We start from the raw sequence: 17,096 nt of genomic DNA, 5'->3' as shown, positions 1-17,096 counted from the left end.
ATAGTCGGACACTCGTGGTAGGAAAACGTTTATAGAATAAAAGGACACTGGTATTGGACAGAGCCGAAGTCTCCCTGGACTTATTTGGAAGGGAAATCGGGCCCAGAAGAAGAGGGGCCAGCCATACACCCCATGACAGTGCTCCACTTGTAGGTGATTAGAAAGCAGTGCCCCTAACTGGAAGCCTGGGACTTCAAAGAGACATTTACTTGTTATTGATAGGACAGTATGTCCTAAGACAGCGTCTGCTGTGGTGTTGTGCGTAATAACATAGTGACGGGCAAAAGTGTCGATGCCCATGTAGCCACTTTGCAAATTTCAGCAATGAGGACATTATTGAGAAAGGCTATGGAGGCGGAAAAGGAGCATGTGGACTGTGCTCTGATTGAGATTGTCTATCATGGAGTTTGTAAGATAATGTATACACCGGGAGATTCACTTTGAAAGGAATTTTTTAGTTATGGTAGTACCTCTGGATTTTTTTTTGGTGGAGATGAATAAGCGTGGTGATTTCCTGAAAGGTTTAGTCCTGTCCAAATGAAAGGCTAATGCTCGTCTAACGTGTGTAGAGCTGCCTCCTGTTGGTTACTGTCAGGCTTCAGGAAGAAGCGAGGAAGGTGTATTGGTTGGTTGAGATGGAAAGATGTTAGGACCTTAGGTAGAAACCTTGGATGTGGGTGTAATGTAACTTTGCCCTTATAAAATGGTGGATATGCCATAAGGGCCGTGATTTCGCCAAGTTATTGGGTAGAAGTGGTGGTGACACAAGGAAGGCCGTTTTCATTAATAGATATACTTAAGAACAGGTTGCCATTGGTCCAAATGGGGTCTAGTCAGAGAACATTGTATAAGGATGAAGGGCTCAGGCAGGGGTCAAGTCTTGTATGAGCATAAAGATTTTGAAGACCCTTCCAAAAATGTTTCATAAGCAGAAGTGTAAAGACAGAATGAACGTCTATAGGGCAGTGAAAAGTAGTGATTGTCTCCAAGTGTACCCGAATGCAGCTGTGAATAATCCCGACTGTTTAAGGTGTAGCATGTAGTGTAGGATAAGTGGGAGTAGAACATGTGCTGCATCAACTTGGTGGTAGGTGTACCAGCAGTGAAATCTAGTCTATTTGTTCACTTAAGTGCATCTGGTCATGTCATGTCTGCTATTCAAAAGGAGCCAGGCTTTGAGGTGAATCATCTGCGGATTGAGATGGAGAATGAGTCCTGTGAAAGCAGCTGGGGTCTTAGATGGAGAGAGATCAGCCGGCATACCATCATGTGGAGGAGGTAAATATACCAGACTTGTCTCGGCCATGTTGGAGGTATTAGTATGACATGTGATCAGTCCTCTTGTATCTTGCAAAGTACTCTGAATAAGAGGAGAAAAGGAGAGAAGGCATAAAGGAATGGTGCATCCCACTTGAGGAACACATCTCCCAGCAATCCATGTCCCAGTCCCACTCTGGAACAGAATTGAGGGCAACAGGCATTGAGCGGCAAAGAGCTCTATGGTGGGGCGGCCTCAGTGGTTGAAGATGGGCTGAAGTGCTCGCATATCCAGTTTCCACATATGATCGTGAGAGAACCTCCTGCTCAGTGTGTCCGTGGTGGCGTTCTGGTGTCCAGGGAAATATGCTGCTGAAACGGAGATGTTGTTCTGGATACACCAGTTCCACGGTTTGAGTGCTTCCGAGCATAAAGAGTGGGACCTTGCTCCGCCCTGCCTGTTGATGTAATACATGCAAGCGAGATTGTCATCACTCTCATGGTATGATGTTTGAGTAGAGGTAGGAAATGTTGACAGGCTTTGCAGACCACTTGTAGCTCTAGGAAATTGATGTGTAGGGTAGATTCTGTTAACTACCATCTGCCCTGCACTGGGAGATTGTGGAGATGCACTCTCCAACCGATTAGGGAGGCATCGGTTGCTAGGATCATTGTCAGTGTTGGCAGGAGGAAAGGGACTCCGACACAAACGTTGTTGTGTAGCATCCACCACAGTAGTGAGTCCTTGACGTGCATCGGCATGAATAAGCATTTGTGGAGAAGATATACTGTATGGAGCTACACCTGAAGACACTGCATGTGTAGTCTTGCGTGTCTGACTACAAACACGGCTGCTGCCATGTGGCCTAGAAGTTGGGAGGCACATTCTGGCAAAGGTCTGGGGCAAACCTGTGAATTGAATACCAGATCTCTTCTTACAACCTGAGAATCTATGAGGCAGTAGGAAGGCTCTGGCTTGTATGGCACCGTGCGCCAATGAATTCCAGTCGTTGTACTAGTGTTGTTAAAGTGGACTTTTCTAGGTTCACGAGGAGGCCTACCTTCGTGAACAAGTCCATTATGTGGACAGTTTGGAGAGAGTCAGTTTCGGATGAGGCCTTGAGGAAACGGTCATCCAAACATGGAAAGATGACCCCCCCCCCCCCGTGTCCGTAGGTAGGCAGCAACCACCGCAAGGAGTTTGGAGAACACCCGAGGTACTGTGGACAGTCCGAAAGGCAGCACCTTGAACTGGCAGCGGTATTTGCCCAGGATGAATCGGAGAAATCTGTGAGCAGGGTGTATTGTAATATAAAAAATATTCATCTTAGAGGTAGAGGGCCGAGAACTAGTTCCCCACTCAAGTGCTGGGATAATAGTGGAAATAACTCTCTTGAATCATTGCAGTTTGACTAATTTATTTATACTGTGAAAGTCCAGGATGGGTTGCCAGCTTCCGGATTTCTTCTGGATCAGGAAACAGTAGGAGTAGAAACCTTGTCCCACATGCTAGGAAGGGACTGGTTCTATAGTTCCTACTTGCAGAAGATTTATTTCTCCTTATAGAATGGAATCATGAGAGGGGTCCCAGAAGAGGGACAGGGAGACTGATGGCGGGGCAGGATAGATAGGAAAGGGATGGAGTATCCTTCATTGATTATCTCTAGGAACCACTTGTCTGAGGTGATGAGTCTCCAAGATGGGAAAAACAGAGCTAATCAGTTGCAAACTGTTGGGATGTTGAAAATGGTGGGAATGACTGAAAGAGGTGAATGAGTGTCAGGGCCTCAACCACACCTCCACAATTGCTGCTTCGGTGGGAGTGCTTCAGAACAGCCCTTTGAGGCGTGTGCTGTCTACGTTTGGTAGGAGGTCTCTTCAGCGCTGGGTGTCCTAGTGCCGATGAGGAGTATACTGCTGCATTCAGGATCACGGGAGGAGTTGGTACTTTCTAGAGCATCTCTTCAGTACTGTCATGTAAATTCCAAGAGATTGGCATGTAGCTCAAGAATCCTTAAGGGAGTGCAGAGAATCATTCGTACACTTAGAGAATAGGTTTAAAAGGTAAGTCCTCTACTGTGGTTTGTACCTCCTTAGGAAAGCCCAAGGGGTGGAACCAAGATGCACACCTCATAACTACAGCAGTCATGATGGATTGGGCAGCGATGTCTGCGGAGTCTAATGAGGCTTGTAGGATTGTATGAGCTAGGAGATGCCCTTTCAAGGATTGGGATTGCTCTTTCTTGGCCTCTAGTAGGTCCTAGCAGAGTTCCTCCAATTTGGAGTAGTTATAGGTGGCCATAAGGGCTTCATAGATTGAGATTCTAAATTGGAGCATGGCTGACAAATATGCTTTGCGTCCAAAAAAGTCTAGGCATTTCCAATCTCTGTCTAGATGGCTAGAATGAGACTGGTATTGACAGCTCCTCTTGTACCGCAGTGACTATTGAAGAATTCAGGGGTGGGATGCAAGAATAGAAATTCCACATCCTTCGCCAGAACATAAATATTTGCAGGTCAGAGGGATGGACGCAGGGGTCTGCCACAGCAACTTTGTGGGGTCGAAAAGAGCCTTGTTGATTGACAGGGTGATCATGGAGGAAGAGGATGTGTGGAAGATATCCAGTAGTTTATGCTGCTGGTCCCTGACTTCCTCCAAAGGGATCTGGAGGGAGTCTGCAATCCTGAAGAACAAATCTTGAAAATGCCTGAAGTCATCAGCAGATGTAGGGGGTGGAGGCATGATAGCCTCGTCAAGTGAGGAGAAGGAAAAATGTAATGTTGGTGGAGCCTCCTTCTGTTCCTCCTCTTGTTCTTCCTCTTCAGATGATGCCCTCCGGAAGTCAAACCCTTGCCAGTAAGAGACCAATGGAGAAGGGAGAGGTGTAGGTTTCCAGCTTTGCTCTCTGGGAGGGTTCCCGAACTGTGCCCTGTACATGGTCCAAGGGTCCCAATACGGTCAGTTTGGAGGGAGTGGTACACAGGGTTGCATCCACGGTGGTCCCTGCCAAGATTGGGGACCAAAGGTAGACTGTGGATAGCGAGGATGAGCAGATGTAATTTATTTGTCTAGTAGACAAGGGAGCGATGGAACCTTCATCTTCCTCCTTGTCGCTGGGGAAGGGAGGTGACATCCTTGACAGAGAGAAGAAGGAGTGTCGCGAGTCTGAAGAGGAGGGAGGTCATATCGAAGGAATGGAGACTCAGGAGTGTCAGATGCCAGCAGGTCTTTAGAGTATCTAAAGTCTCATGAGGGGATGTGTGGGGAGAAAGCATCATCAATGCCGGTGTAAGACACGGTGCAAAAAGGAAGGGTGTATGCCCCGAGGTGTTGGTAGATGGTGCCAGAGACTTGGTCGGTGCCGATGGCTTGGCCAGTGCAGAGGTTTCATAGGTGTGGGAAAGGGTTCCGGTGCTGTAGCAAAAGTCAGCCTGTCTCATTTCCTAGAGCTGGGAAACGGTGCTCAGGGCTGTAGGTCTGCCCGGTTAGGATCTTTAGACCATTTCTTTGGTGTCAATATCTGAGGTACTTGGACAGGCCAGAGAGCTGTGTCCCCTGCCAGATGAGGGTGAGGCAACAGACCTTGACAATGTTCTGGGGATGACTCTCTCTTCACACGACGTGGGGAGTGAGGATTGGCACACAACCTGGCAGAGCATGGGGGCCTCTCCAGAGGAGTCTGGTCCTGGATCCAATGTTGGTCACAACAATTTCTCATGAGGAGAAGTTTTAATCTGATGTCCTGGTCCTTTCTGGTTCTGGGTTTCAGGCTGAGGTAGTGGGAACACTTTTGCAGGTGGCTGTTCGTTACTGGGAAGGCAACAACCCCACAACAAATGCACCTCTTAAACTCAGGGGATCCAGGCATAAGGGTGATAGAAAAAGGCTTCCTGGGCAGGAAGGGCTAGGGGGAGGGGAACGAAAACCTAAACTATGAGAAAATGTAGCAGTAAAGTTCAACAAAAACAGTTTTTCCTTTTGTTTAGGAGAAGAAAATACTAACTACATTACACTAATAGGTAAGGCACTAACTACTGATGGAAAAGGAAAAACGGGCTCTGCTGCAGATTCCGTCCCAGATCAAAGGTGGTAGAGAAGGAACTGGGGGCACTCAGACCCCCCTGCACTATATATCTGTCCCACACTCAGTGCGAGAGGAGGGAGGTGTGCATGTGTGGTCCAACAGGCACTGCTGATGAAGATCTCTGATCCCAGGTGCATGCACCTACAAGTGGAGCACCCATAGGGACACATCACTGGAAGTAGTAGTAAAGGCAACCTGCTTTGAGAGAGGAATTGGTACCAAGCTCAACAGTATTGATGTGGTCATCTCAATAGATGGGGTCTTATTAGGATGCAGTACTACAGATTCTTTGGCAGATAGGACTGATGTCATTGGCATTAAAGTAGCAGCTTTGGTCACCAAGGATGCAGTACTGAAACAGAAGAACAAGTTTCCACAGCTCCTGAAGACACATGGTGCAGATCAGAATTGGAAGGAAGGAGCCAGCTTGAAAACAGAGTGACGAGTTTTAGACTTCTAGGACAAATATCAGGGATGGTGACCATCAGCATCATCAGAAAAAAATCTCTGCTTCTTCCTACCTTGGGCAGCAGGAGTCAATGACTGACCAGATACGGATAGAAGAGAAGGCTCAGCATGTTTTTCAGAAGCAATAGGTCTCTTAGAGCCAGAAGTCCTGGTAGCTGCCAGAGCAGTATGTCTGGCAGTCAGAGCTCTCGTAGAAATCAGCACTAAGGCAACAGATTGCTTTCAAAGAGGGACTTCAGACTCAGAACACTGACTTTTCCAACAGAAACACTTTTAAACAGGCATCATGAGCCTTCTGTGTGTGCTTAGAAAAGAATTTGCAAATCTAATGTTTGCCCAAAATATACAATTCCCCTAAACAAAAAGGGGGACATAGTATGACTATCACTTGCCGGCATAAGTAATTTATAAGCAAGCAGATTTTTAAAGCCTAGAGACAGAGTTTCTGCTAGGACACTTGCACCTCAGTATAAAGAGGAGTCAGATAAACACATTTTGGGGGTTTTATTTGCCAACAGCCACTAAAAAGTCTAACTACAAGAACTAGTAAACTATCCTAAAACTACAGGGAAACAGATGGATCCTATGCATTTCTGTCTCGCTTTCAGGGATGGTAATAAGAAATTGAGAGGCAAGTGGGGATGCTCCGCACTTTATGCCTTGGGTTGGCAGGGACGGTGTATGCGCAGCCTCAGACACTGCGAGCTAAGAGATTCCAGGCTCATACACATGAGTGCACATGCCTCCAGTGGAATCCCTGTGGACAAATGCTTGAAGAAGAGCACAGCACCCACAAGAGTGAGGAGGACAAACAATTCTGCATTCATTTCACTTAGGATGTCAAGTGGAGTTTATCATCAGTCCTCAAACTAAGTGGTGCAAACTTTCCAATAAAAGCAAACACAAAATTTCTATTATAACACTTTATGATATTCTCACTGTTGATCTGAATACTAGCTTGTTCATACAGTGTTGTGAGTAGTCTCTTAGAATTAGCAGATTAAACTGAAATGCTTTGGCAATTTGTCTATACTAACCTTAAACAAATCAAGCCACAGCTTGTCCTGCACTTTCAACATAAAATAGGTTTGTAAAGCTAGAATCAGTTTTTCCATGTGCTGTTAAAATTGACAACTGAAATGCGTATAGTCAAAAGATTTTTAATGGGAGCTGAGGGAGGGAAAAGGAGCTTGTATTTTAACCCCTCTCAACGAGAATACAGAGAATTTATAGGTTTCAGAGTAACAGCCGTGTTAGTCTGTATTCGCAAAAAGAAAAGGAGTACTTGTGGCATCTTAGAGACTAACCAATTTATTTGAGCATAAGCTTTCGTGAGCTACAGCTAAGTTCATCGGATGCATGAATTCATCGGAGAATTTATAAGATGTTTTATCTTACAAGTTGTACTAATGATTCAAATCTGTGTGTGCAATATGTAATTACTTTTGGAGAAAGGCGATTGTACAGATCACAGTCTTCATCTCTTTCATTTTGGCCAAGATGATTTTCTTGCAACTCTAAAAGGCAAGCATACCAAACTGAGAGTTAACACAATCACCAATCACAGTTAATTGTAAACTAGATGGCCACAGAGTAGCAAGAGTATTGTGCTGGCAGTACAGCACAATTGGATGTACCTCAGGGGTGACATTCTGGTCCCGAAATAAGGGAAGTTTTGCCACTGACTTCAATAGTGTCAAAATTTCAACCTAGATGTTTTGAAGCTAGGAAGAGGAGGCCAGGCAAAACTAAGAAAATTTTCTGGACTCTAGAGAAGTCTTTTCAAATACACTCTCTTGTCCAATAATCATAGCAGCATCTAAGCCAACTGCATAGTAAGTCACCTGACACTGGTGCTATACTGAGGGACAGGATTACTCCTGGGGGAAACTGGCACCAAAAATTTAAAAATTCTGTACACGATATTTGAAATTTTGATATTTTGTCAAAACACCACAATATAATCATGCCAGTTTCAATTATTTTGGTAATTTATTTCAAAATATCTGTCAGCAAGTATGTCCACAACAATACAGACCAAAATAAAAGATTCTAGTATTTTTTTTAATATATTCTTTATTAGACATAATACAGAACTTTGAGCAATTCATTTAAATTACAATACAGAACTGTATTTCCTGACCTGTCATAAGCAGTGCAAAGGCTTAGGAGCAGTCGGGGTAACGGAGGAGCTGAGGGAGAGTAAAGGAGCCTAGGAGTGAACTTGGAGGGTGGGTGGGAGGTGTTTTTGGTTTTTTTTTTGGAGGGGTGGAATTCTTAGGGAGTTGGGAAGCCTCCCCTATCCAGACCTTGGCTAACCCCATGCCTCTCCCATTCAGTCAGGCACATCTGTCCCTGTCCCCACAGCCCTCATCCTCATGTGTCCCTGCAGGGCCCCATCCCCAGACTCAATGCTGTCACCCCACTAGGTCCTGAGCCCATGCCCCCCACTACCCATTCTGAACCTGAGTCTGTGACCCCCCAACAGCCCTGTGTGCCCCACTCTGTCCTAACATGGCTCTGCAGACAGGGTGCTGTGATGAACTTCTACTCCTGGGGGAATACTGCAGCACTGGACATTGTATTTCCTATGGAGGGAAAAAAATACTCTCTGCCCCAGAAATGCTGCCGTTCCACCTTTTGTCCACCAGAGGCAGCTGTGGTGTCAGAACTGGTGCCACAGCAGCCTCTGGTGGGCAAAAGGCAGAACTGCAGCTCTTCTAGGGCAGAGTGTATTTTATGCGGGAAAATACAAAATTATACGGGACAGAGGAATTCTGCACCTCCACAGATGCGCAGAATTCCCCCAAGAGTACAGGATGGAGAGAACAAAAGGAGAGTAAGAGTACAAAATAACCCACACTCAAAGTGCATGGAAATACTATAGAAGAAAATTAATTCTTGCATAATCTAACAGTATTCCTTCCACAAATTATATTATGTATTTAGCAACAACTCAAAGGCCATTCAGAAAATACATTAGGAAAAGTGCCCAAATTGATGAGTTTATTTTAAAAGCATGACTGCTTAAAAATATCCATACATACATTTCAGTAGCAACAAGAAATATGCTAAGAATTTCAATAATGGTGAATGGCCTAAGTGGTCTCTATAGCTACTAGAGAAGTAGTAGATGAACTAACTGCTGATTGAACTTGTCAGCAAACTGTTTACACATAGCATACTATAGAGATGGGCAAAACACGGCCCGCGGGACCATCCTGCACAGCCCTTGAACTCCCAGCCGGGGAGGCTAGCCCCAACCCCTCCCCTGCAGCCTCAGCACGCCGCACCGCCAGTGCTCTGGACCGCCGCTCCTGTCGGGCAGTGCAGCAGGCCCCAGCTGGACTGCGAGCTCCTGCTTCTTTGAGCGGCCTGGTAAGGGGACGAGGGGTTTGAATAAGGGGCAGAGAGTCCCGGGGGGGCAGTCAGGGGACAGGGAGTGGGGGTTTTGGACGGGGGTGGTAGATGAGTGGGAGGGGTCAGATGGGGGCAGGGGCCAGGCTGTTTGGGAGGCACAACCTTCCTTACCCGGCCCTCCATACAGTTTCGCAACCCCGATGCAGCCCTCGGGCCAAAAAGTTTGCCCACCCTGGCATACTATGTACGAAATACTTAAAACATGTATAATTATACTTCAAAATACACATTTTCCAGCTTTATTATGGAGCATTTCCCACCCACAAACCACATTTCTGATATGCTGGAAAATTTCACGGACAACTATTTTTTCATGTCTAACTTTTCCTTCTCTTACTTTTATTAAATTCATTGTTTTTCTTTTCTATTGTCTTTAAATTAGTCAAATAATTTTAAAGTCAATGTGAAAGGTCTAAATTGAGCCAACACAATTCAAAATCCTAAAATCTGGATTAAAATTTAATTAGTAAAATAGCCTATAAGTATTGTTCTGCTGTTGCAGAACAATTCAGAATGTTGCCTTTGCAGGTGCCAAGTTTTCCCAGTAGAAGAAAGAAAATAAATTGATACAAGTAGAGTAAGCCCCAGTGATAACCTCCTCTCTCCCAAGAATAGCTAGTAACTAACCATATGTACAGGACATCTAAAAAGCACCAAAAATAAAAGTCAAGAGGAAAAAGTCTTACCTTCTGAATTGATGTCCTCTTTCAACATATGACATAAATAATTGTTTCCTCTGTTTGATATGGTGAGGTTGTCCTGTAAAGTCTGAAGACTTTGCCTTCAGCATAAAAATATTTTTAAAGTGTGGTGGTTTTTTTTTTTTGGTTTTTTTTTAAAAAGACCTCAAACTATGCACAAATACTCCCCCTCGCCCCAGGATTCAAAGCTCCTATGTATTCTAGGATCATTTGAACTGACACATTATGACTCAAATATATACTTTAATACATTCTTTGCAGGCTATATAATGTTTCATTTTAGCCATGTTGAGTCCTAAGACTATTATTAACTAGCAATAGCTACCGGGTGAAATCTTTACCCTATTGAAATCAATGTGAGTTTTGCCATTAACCTTAATGGGGCCAAGATTTCACCTACTGTGTACCATGCAAACCGCGGTATACAATACATACATTCTTTCTTCATAGTGACACTCTTAATATACATTGATAATATAAATGTAATTCTTTGAAAACCCATGGCAAACTTTAATTGGCCAAATTAAAAACCCACAAGACTGAATGCAAAGAGCAAATACTATAGAGTTTCATCTATAGCACCGTTCCTAAGAACTATGCACAATTTGTTATAGTATTAAATAGAAACACTGCACTGCAGAATTAAGAACCCCTTTCCAAGCAAATAAAGTCAGATACATCTTACGTTAGCCACTTTTGTTGTTCTTACCAGGAATCTAATGAAAAAGGTTTATAATAAAGAATTATCAAATTTTATATATATTCACTGTCATTCTCTGACTAATTAAGTTGTAAAATATACTTCAATATAAATTCAATTTAAAAAACTGGAGTAATCTCAAGATTTACATAACACGTACTTTGCAGCCTGCAGTTTTCTTGTATAAAGTTCTTCTTCCACATAGTCATCCACTGGGTAGAAACCTTGGTTTGTATTTACAGTGGTAATAGCCTTTCAAGTCAAACAATAAAATTGCTTTAACATTTATGTTGTACAGTTATGCACTCTACACTTTTTTAAAAATCCAACTTTAGCCAATACCAGATAAAATATAAACTCCTTTTGGGCCTTTCATAGCGAGCTGGCTATGAAGTTCTAACATTAACACACACACAGACAGACTCAAGTATGTTGGTCTAAAGGTCTTAACAATTTAATAGCTCAGGGAAGGGCACTATGCGAGTCCATGAAGGAACCAAGCATCCCTTGGCAATGGGTGCAGCCTGCAAGTGCATGGCCTATATCTTCTAACTGGCCACAGTGGCAAAAGGGAGCACGGACCCATGAAGATCCCACTTGGTAATAAGCAGCAATTCTGATCACTCCACATCTGAAGCAACTAAGTTATACCAAAGAGGGTATGGAACATCAAAACCAGAAGGCTGATCTATTCTGTCACATGATAGGAATTTTACCTGCATTTTGAGCTTTTACTGAAAGATTATGTGACGTGAATGTGCACACAATAGCTAAGTATGGTACTAAAACAGATGCAGCTACACTAATTTCAGTGATAAAGCAGTGTGTTTATTTCTATGTGACTTGATCATTTTTCTAGAACACAAGGAAATTAAATGGACTATGATAGGTTACACCAACACCTGTCAGGGATGCTCTAGATCGGGGTGGGCAAACTTTTTGGCCTGAGGGCCACATCAGGGTTCTGAAAATGTATGGAGGACCGGGTAGGGAATGCTGTGCCGCCCCAAACAGCCTGGTCCCCACGCCCATCTGCCGCCCCTCAGAACCCCCGACCCATCCAACCCCCCCGCTCTTTGTTCCCTGACCAGCCCCTCCTGGGACCCCCCACCCCAACCCCCCTATCCCCTGACTGCTCTGACCCCATCCACCCTCCCACCCCCTGAGACTCCCATGCCTATCAACCCCCCGTTCCCCATCCCCTGACTACTCCCCAAACCTCCACCCCATCCAACCGCCCCCTGACTGCTCCCTGGGACCCACTGCCCCTTATCGAACAACCCCTCACCATGCCACTCAAAGCAGCAGGACTGGCAGCCACGCCGCCCAGCCAGAGCCAGCCCCACCGCCTGGCAGGAGCTTGCAGCCCCGCCACCCAGAGTACTGGTGGCACGGCGAGCTCAGACTGCGGTGGAGGAGGGACAGCAGTGATGGGGCTGGGGGCAAGCCTCCCTGGCTGGGTGCTCAAGGGCCAGGCAGGACGGTCTCGTTGGCCCAATGTGGCCCACGGGCCATAGTTTGCCCACCTCTGCTCTAGATAATACTTAGTCCTGCCAGGAGCGCAGGGGATTGACTAGATGACCTCTCAAGGCCCCTTCCTGTCCTATGATTCTGTTTATGAAGAATTTTAAAAAAAACAAAAAACAAAAAACCCCCAGGTCACTTATAATTCCCATAACAACATTTGGCTTTAATCCCATATGGAGGTATAAGTAACAGCATACAGTAAATTTTCAGTGTTATTACAAGAGAAATGAGTTACAGTTACTGGGTAAATACATTTAAATGCATAAGTCAGGAAATTCAAAAGTATCAACCATAATATTTACATAGTGCAGTACTAAAACTTACTTTCAAAAGATTATACCACAGTTGAAGAAAAAAAGCTTCTCACTTGGAGTTTGTTATACAAGATCAGATTAAAAAAAAAGTCCACTCAGCTGTTTCAAGTTTTGTAATAAAACATTTCACAAACATTTCCCCCCTCCCTGCCCAAGCACACTACCATGCATTATTAACCAATTATTGCACAATTTATTCTAGTTGTTTTAGTAGTTTGGAAAAAAAATTCCAATTGTTCAAGATATTTGTGTGGCTAGTTTGTTGAGGTGAAAAAATTTAAGAGTCCTAGATACACAGGTAGATAACAGAATTTTTGAGAATTATAAAGAGCCAAAGAGTCTACTGAGTAAATACACATACAGGTTGAATCTCTCTAACCCAGCACTCCCTGGTCTGGCAACATCTGTGGTCCGGCATAGGCACTGACCCCGTGGGTGCTCCAACTCTGGAGCACCCATGGGGAAAAATTAGTGGGTGCGGAGCATTCACCGGCACCCAGCTCCCTGCTCTGCCTCTCTCCCTCCACGCCTCTCGCGCGCCGGTGGCCCTGCACTTACCAACTCCTCCTCCTCCCTCCTAGCACTTCCGGAGCGCCATGAATCAGCTGATTTGCAACGTTCAAGCTCCGGGAGGGTGGGGGAGGACCTGGGGTCAGTGGGTGGGACTGGCCTTCGAGCCCCATGGCAGGGGGCCAGCAGCCAGGACCCCAGGTGCCAGTGGTGCCCCCAGGCAAGGGGCCACGCTCAGCACAAAGCCTGGAGGTGCTGCAGCATACCCCACACCTCTACTTCCTGTGCCTATGGAGACCCGCTGGCACTCTTAAATTGACCTCCCAGCAAATTCTCTGGTTTGGCACCGGTCAGGTCCTTAGGGTGCCACACTAGAGAGGTTCAACCTGTATAAAATAAATGCAAATAATTTGCAGTGTCTGCAAACAGGCTACTCTAAACAGTTCTCATATAAAAACAGTTTAAGTTTATGATCATGCAAATACAATACCTATGTCAAGAATACATTAGAGCCAAAGACTATCATCACATAACATTTCCTAGCTTTTGTTGGGATTAAGACATGTCTGTCTTATCTTCACCTAACTGTGCTCGGGAAATGCAGTGCCTATTCCACAGCATAGACAAGCAAACTACAGAATCCCGTCTTCAGACCTCTGCAATACCTAGACACACCTACAGGGGTCACATTTGAATCAATAAATCCCAAAAACCTCCACACATTGGTATTAATGACAATGGTTTCCCCCAATTACAATATATAGTAGCCAGTACCTCGGATAACATTTTTTAAATGTTGATAACTATAGACTTGTTTTAAAAAAGAAAAGGGGGGAGAGAGAGACTATTGTATACAAGAGGTAAGCAGGTTTCAGAGTAACAGCCGTGTTAGTCTGTATTCGCAAAAAGAAAAGGAGTACTTGTGGCACCTTAGAGACTAACCAATTTATTTGGGCATAAGCTTTCATGAGCTACAGCTCACTTCATCGGATGCATACTGTGGAAAATACAGAAGATGTTGAAGAAAGCACCTGTCCTACCTCTGAATTTCATGGCTTCTCTCAGTTTTACTAGACAGCTGGGAGCGCATCTCCCATCCCAGGTAGACACAAGCACTAGCTCCGCTCAAGCTAGTATGCCAAAAAGAGCAGCATGGTTATTGCAGTATGCACAGTGGCTTGGGCTAGCTGCCCACTCATGTGACATCACCTCCATATTGGTTCACAGAACAAAATTCATGTGGTGGGAGATGGGACAGAGGGGTTCGGAGTGTGGGAGGGGACTCAGGGCTGGGGCAGAGTTAGGGTGCAGGGATGCAAGGGCTCCAGCTGGGGGTGGGGCCGGGGATGAGGGGTTTGGGGTGCAGGAGAGTGCTCTTGAGCAACAGTGGGAAGGAAGAGAGGACTCCCCCCAGCTCTCTCTCCCCCACCCCCAACAGCACCTTGGGGGGAGGGGAAGATGCACCTCTCCCCGCTGCAGCAGTTCCGGGGTCGGGGCCACCTGGGTTCTTGCTGCCCCTCCCCCGTCTGGCCGGGGCCACCTGAGTTCCTGCCGCCCCAGCAGGTCCTGGTGGGCCGGGTTCCCTGAGCGCTTGCATGGCACTAATTAGGCTGCTGCATGGCTACATAGCTTACAGGGAACTTAGCTCTTCGCTGCAAAGTTTACTCGAGTTAGCTACGCTCCAGTTACTTCTCTTGAGTTAGCAGCACCACACTGCAAAAAAAAAACACTAGACCTGCTGCCTCCACATTATTCCTGCACTTTCTTGGGCCGTTCTTTGTGCAGCAGCAAGATGAGCCACATTACAAATTATTTCCCACTGAACTGTCTGTCCTTTCTGGGCACATAAGAAAATGTTGGGAAGGCACTGGGGGACTAGTATCATTTGAGTGGAGCTAGCCTGAGCCTAGATGATAGTGGTTGTTTCAATAGCTAATGAGTTGTGCTAACTTGAGCTTTATATCCCAATGGGTTAGCCAACTCATATTAAAAGCACACCACACTCCAGTTAAAGGTTTGAGTGGGGACCAGACTAGAGATGGGCAACATTCAAGTTATAACTTGAGTCAATTCTGCAGTGAAGAGAAGCCCTTAAAGTTAACTGAATATACACATTCATCATTAAGGATATGATTCTGTCATGGAGGTCACGGAGCAGCAGCCAGCCCCGGAGCCACCAGAGCAGCACTCTGACTGCTAGCCCCCCACTCTGGGTATTTTAATAAAAGTCAGGGACAGGTTGCAGGTTTCCATGAATTTTTATTGCCCACAACTTGTCCCTAACGTTTACTAAAAATACCCGTGACAGAATCTTAACCTTATTTATCATACGTTAAACTAACTTTTAAAAAGGACTAGTGAGAATACCTTTTTGTACCACACAGATTAAAAAAAAAAAAAAAAAACCCAAAACCCAAACACCTTAGTATTTAAAATAGTATATAAGTATGATATCTCAGATAACACTGAGAAGATTAGTTTTTGTCTTCTTCACATTATCTAAAAGCTCCCTTTAGTTGCTTATTATATTATATTTCAAATTGCAAATAATTCTACAAAGGACCTTGACATGTTTGTGGAACACTTACCTCACAGTCAAGACACACTATTATACCTGACTCCTGTGTTACAGATAAACACAATTCACAAAAGATATGTCCACACTGTAATGCATGATGATGAGCTCCTGATGAAATCAAGTCTAAAAGTAAAAGTTAGCAAAATCCAGATTTACTGCTTGAATCTTTTACATTTACCAACATTAAAAAAGTGACTGTTGCCATATTTAAATTAAAGTATAGCTACACAATCTTGCAAAAGCATTGGTCTTGCTGATGAAGTAATCCAGTAGCATTTTCAGGACAACCACCTTTTCTCTCTGAAACTGTAAGGAGGAGGTAATATCTTTTATTGGATCAACTTCTGTAGTGAGAGACATAAGCTTTCAAGATTACACAGAGCTCTTCTCAGGTCTCTCTAATATCCTGGGACCAACAAAGGTACAACAACACTGCACGTAATATTATAGTTTCAGGCATTTATAAAGCTTATTAAAAATAATGGTACTCCAAGAAAAAGCCAGGTGCACAGAAAGATCTGTGCCTCCTACAGTCTAGGAGTTTCCCCATTGTTGCAATTTTCTCTAAGGCTCAACAAAAAACACAGTGAAACTGACTTGGCTCCAGTCAGTTGCTGATGTACTAAAGTTCAGTGATCACTGAATTGTACTGATAGGGAATTTTACAGGGATATACCAGGGGAAAAGCAGCAATAACTATAACAACACAGGCATTAAAAATATCTGTTTTGCTAGCACCTGTAAAACTACTGATTTAAGCTAAACAGACATAAGCCAGGTTTATACGAACATAAAAAGATTATCCACACACAATTGCACCAGTTTAGCTAACTCAGCACAAAATCACTGTAGTAAGTGAAGTGGCACACAAGTTTGCAAATAATCTAGGTCTAAAATATTATCCCTTTGTGCTCAGAATTGTTTTGGACTCTTAATACACGAGTTCCTTTTTGGAGAGACTGTTTCAAACCCTTCACTTTTAACATACAAAAAACCCATTCTACTGCAGATTATTAAACTACATTGATTTATCGTAAAAGCTTAAATGAAACAGTACACAGCTAGTGTCTATTAACAAAGTAGTTCCATTCAGCACTGTAAGCTAGGTATTACATATTTTCACCCATAGGTGCTGACTCCATGGGTGCTCAGGGGCTCAAGCACCCACAGAGAAAAAATAGGGGGAGCTCAGCACCCACAGGGCTGGACTGGGCTGCTACTCTAATGATCCCAGGGCTGGCCGCTAAACAGCTCTTCAGCCCCTGGCCCTGCGCCCCCATCAGCTTTTCAGCAGATCAACTGTTGAGCAGGTCTGCCCTGCCACTCACTCTTCTCTGCCCTCTCCTCCCCTCACTGCCCTTAAGGCAGGAAGGGACAGAAAGGCACAAGCAGCAGGTAGGAGGCATTCAGGGGAGGGGGTCTGGAGAGTGGAATGGGGGCAGGAAGAGGTAGAGTGGGGGTGGGCCCTCAGGGGACTCACTAGCAAAACCAGAAGTCAGCTCAGTGCCTATGTCTTCTTCTGTACCACTGCATTTG

General features: G+C 44.7%; 1 protein-coding gene across 1 annotated transcript in view; it reads right to left on the bottom strand.

The window, feature by feature from the left end:
• Positions 1-17,096, bottom strand: part of RNF17 (ring finger protein 17) — a 203,058-nt gene that overhangs the window by 185,070 nt on the left and 892 nt on the right. The window contains exons 2-5 of the mRNA XM_073339251.1: positions 15,571-15,683; positions 10,792-10,883; positions 9,917-10,011; positions 7,254-7,327 (exon numbers count right to left, since the gene is read on the bottom strand). Coding sequence (XP_073195352.1) covers positions 7,254-7,327; positions 9,917-10,011; positions 10,792-10,883; positions 15,571-15,683 — 374 coding nt within the window. The remainder of the gene's footprint in view (positions 1-7,253; positions 7,328-9,916; positions 10,012-10,791; positions 10,884-15,570; positions 15,684-17,096) is intronic.

Source organism: Lepidochelys kempii, chromosome 1, assembly GCF_965140265.1.
Source record: "Lepidochelys kempii isolate rLepKem1 chromosome 1, rLepKem1.hap2, whole genome shotgun sequence".
NCBI classification, from domain to species: domain Eukaryota; kingdom Metazoa; phylum Chordata; order Testudines; family Cheloniidae; genus Lepidochelys; species Lepidochelys kempii.
The sequence above is the reverse complement of the archived record's forward strand: the minus strand, read 5'-3'. Positions and strand labels throughout refer to the sequence as shown.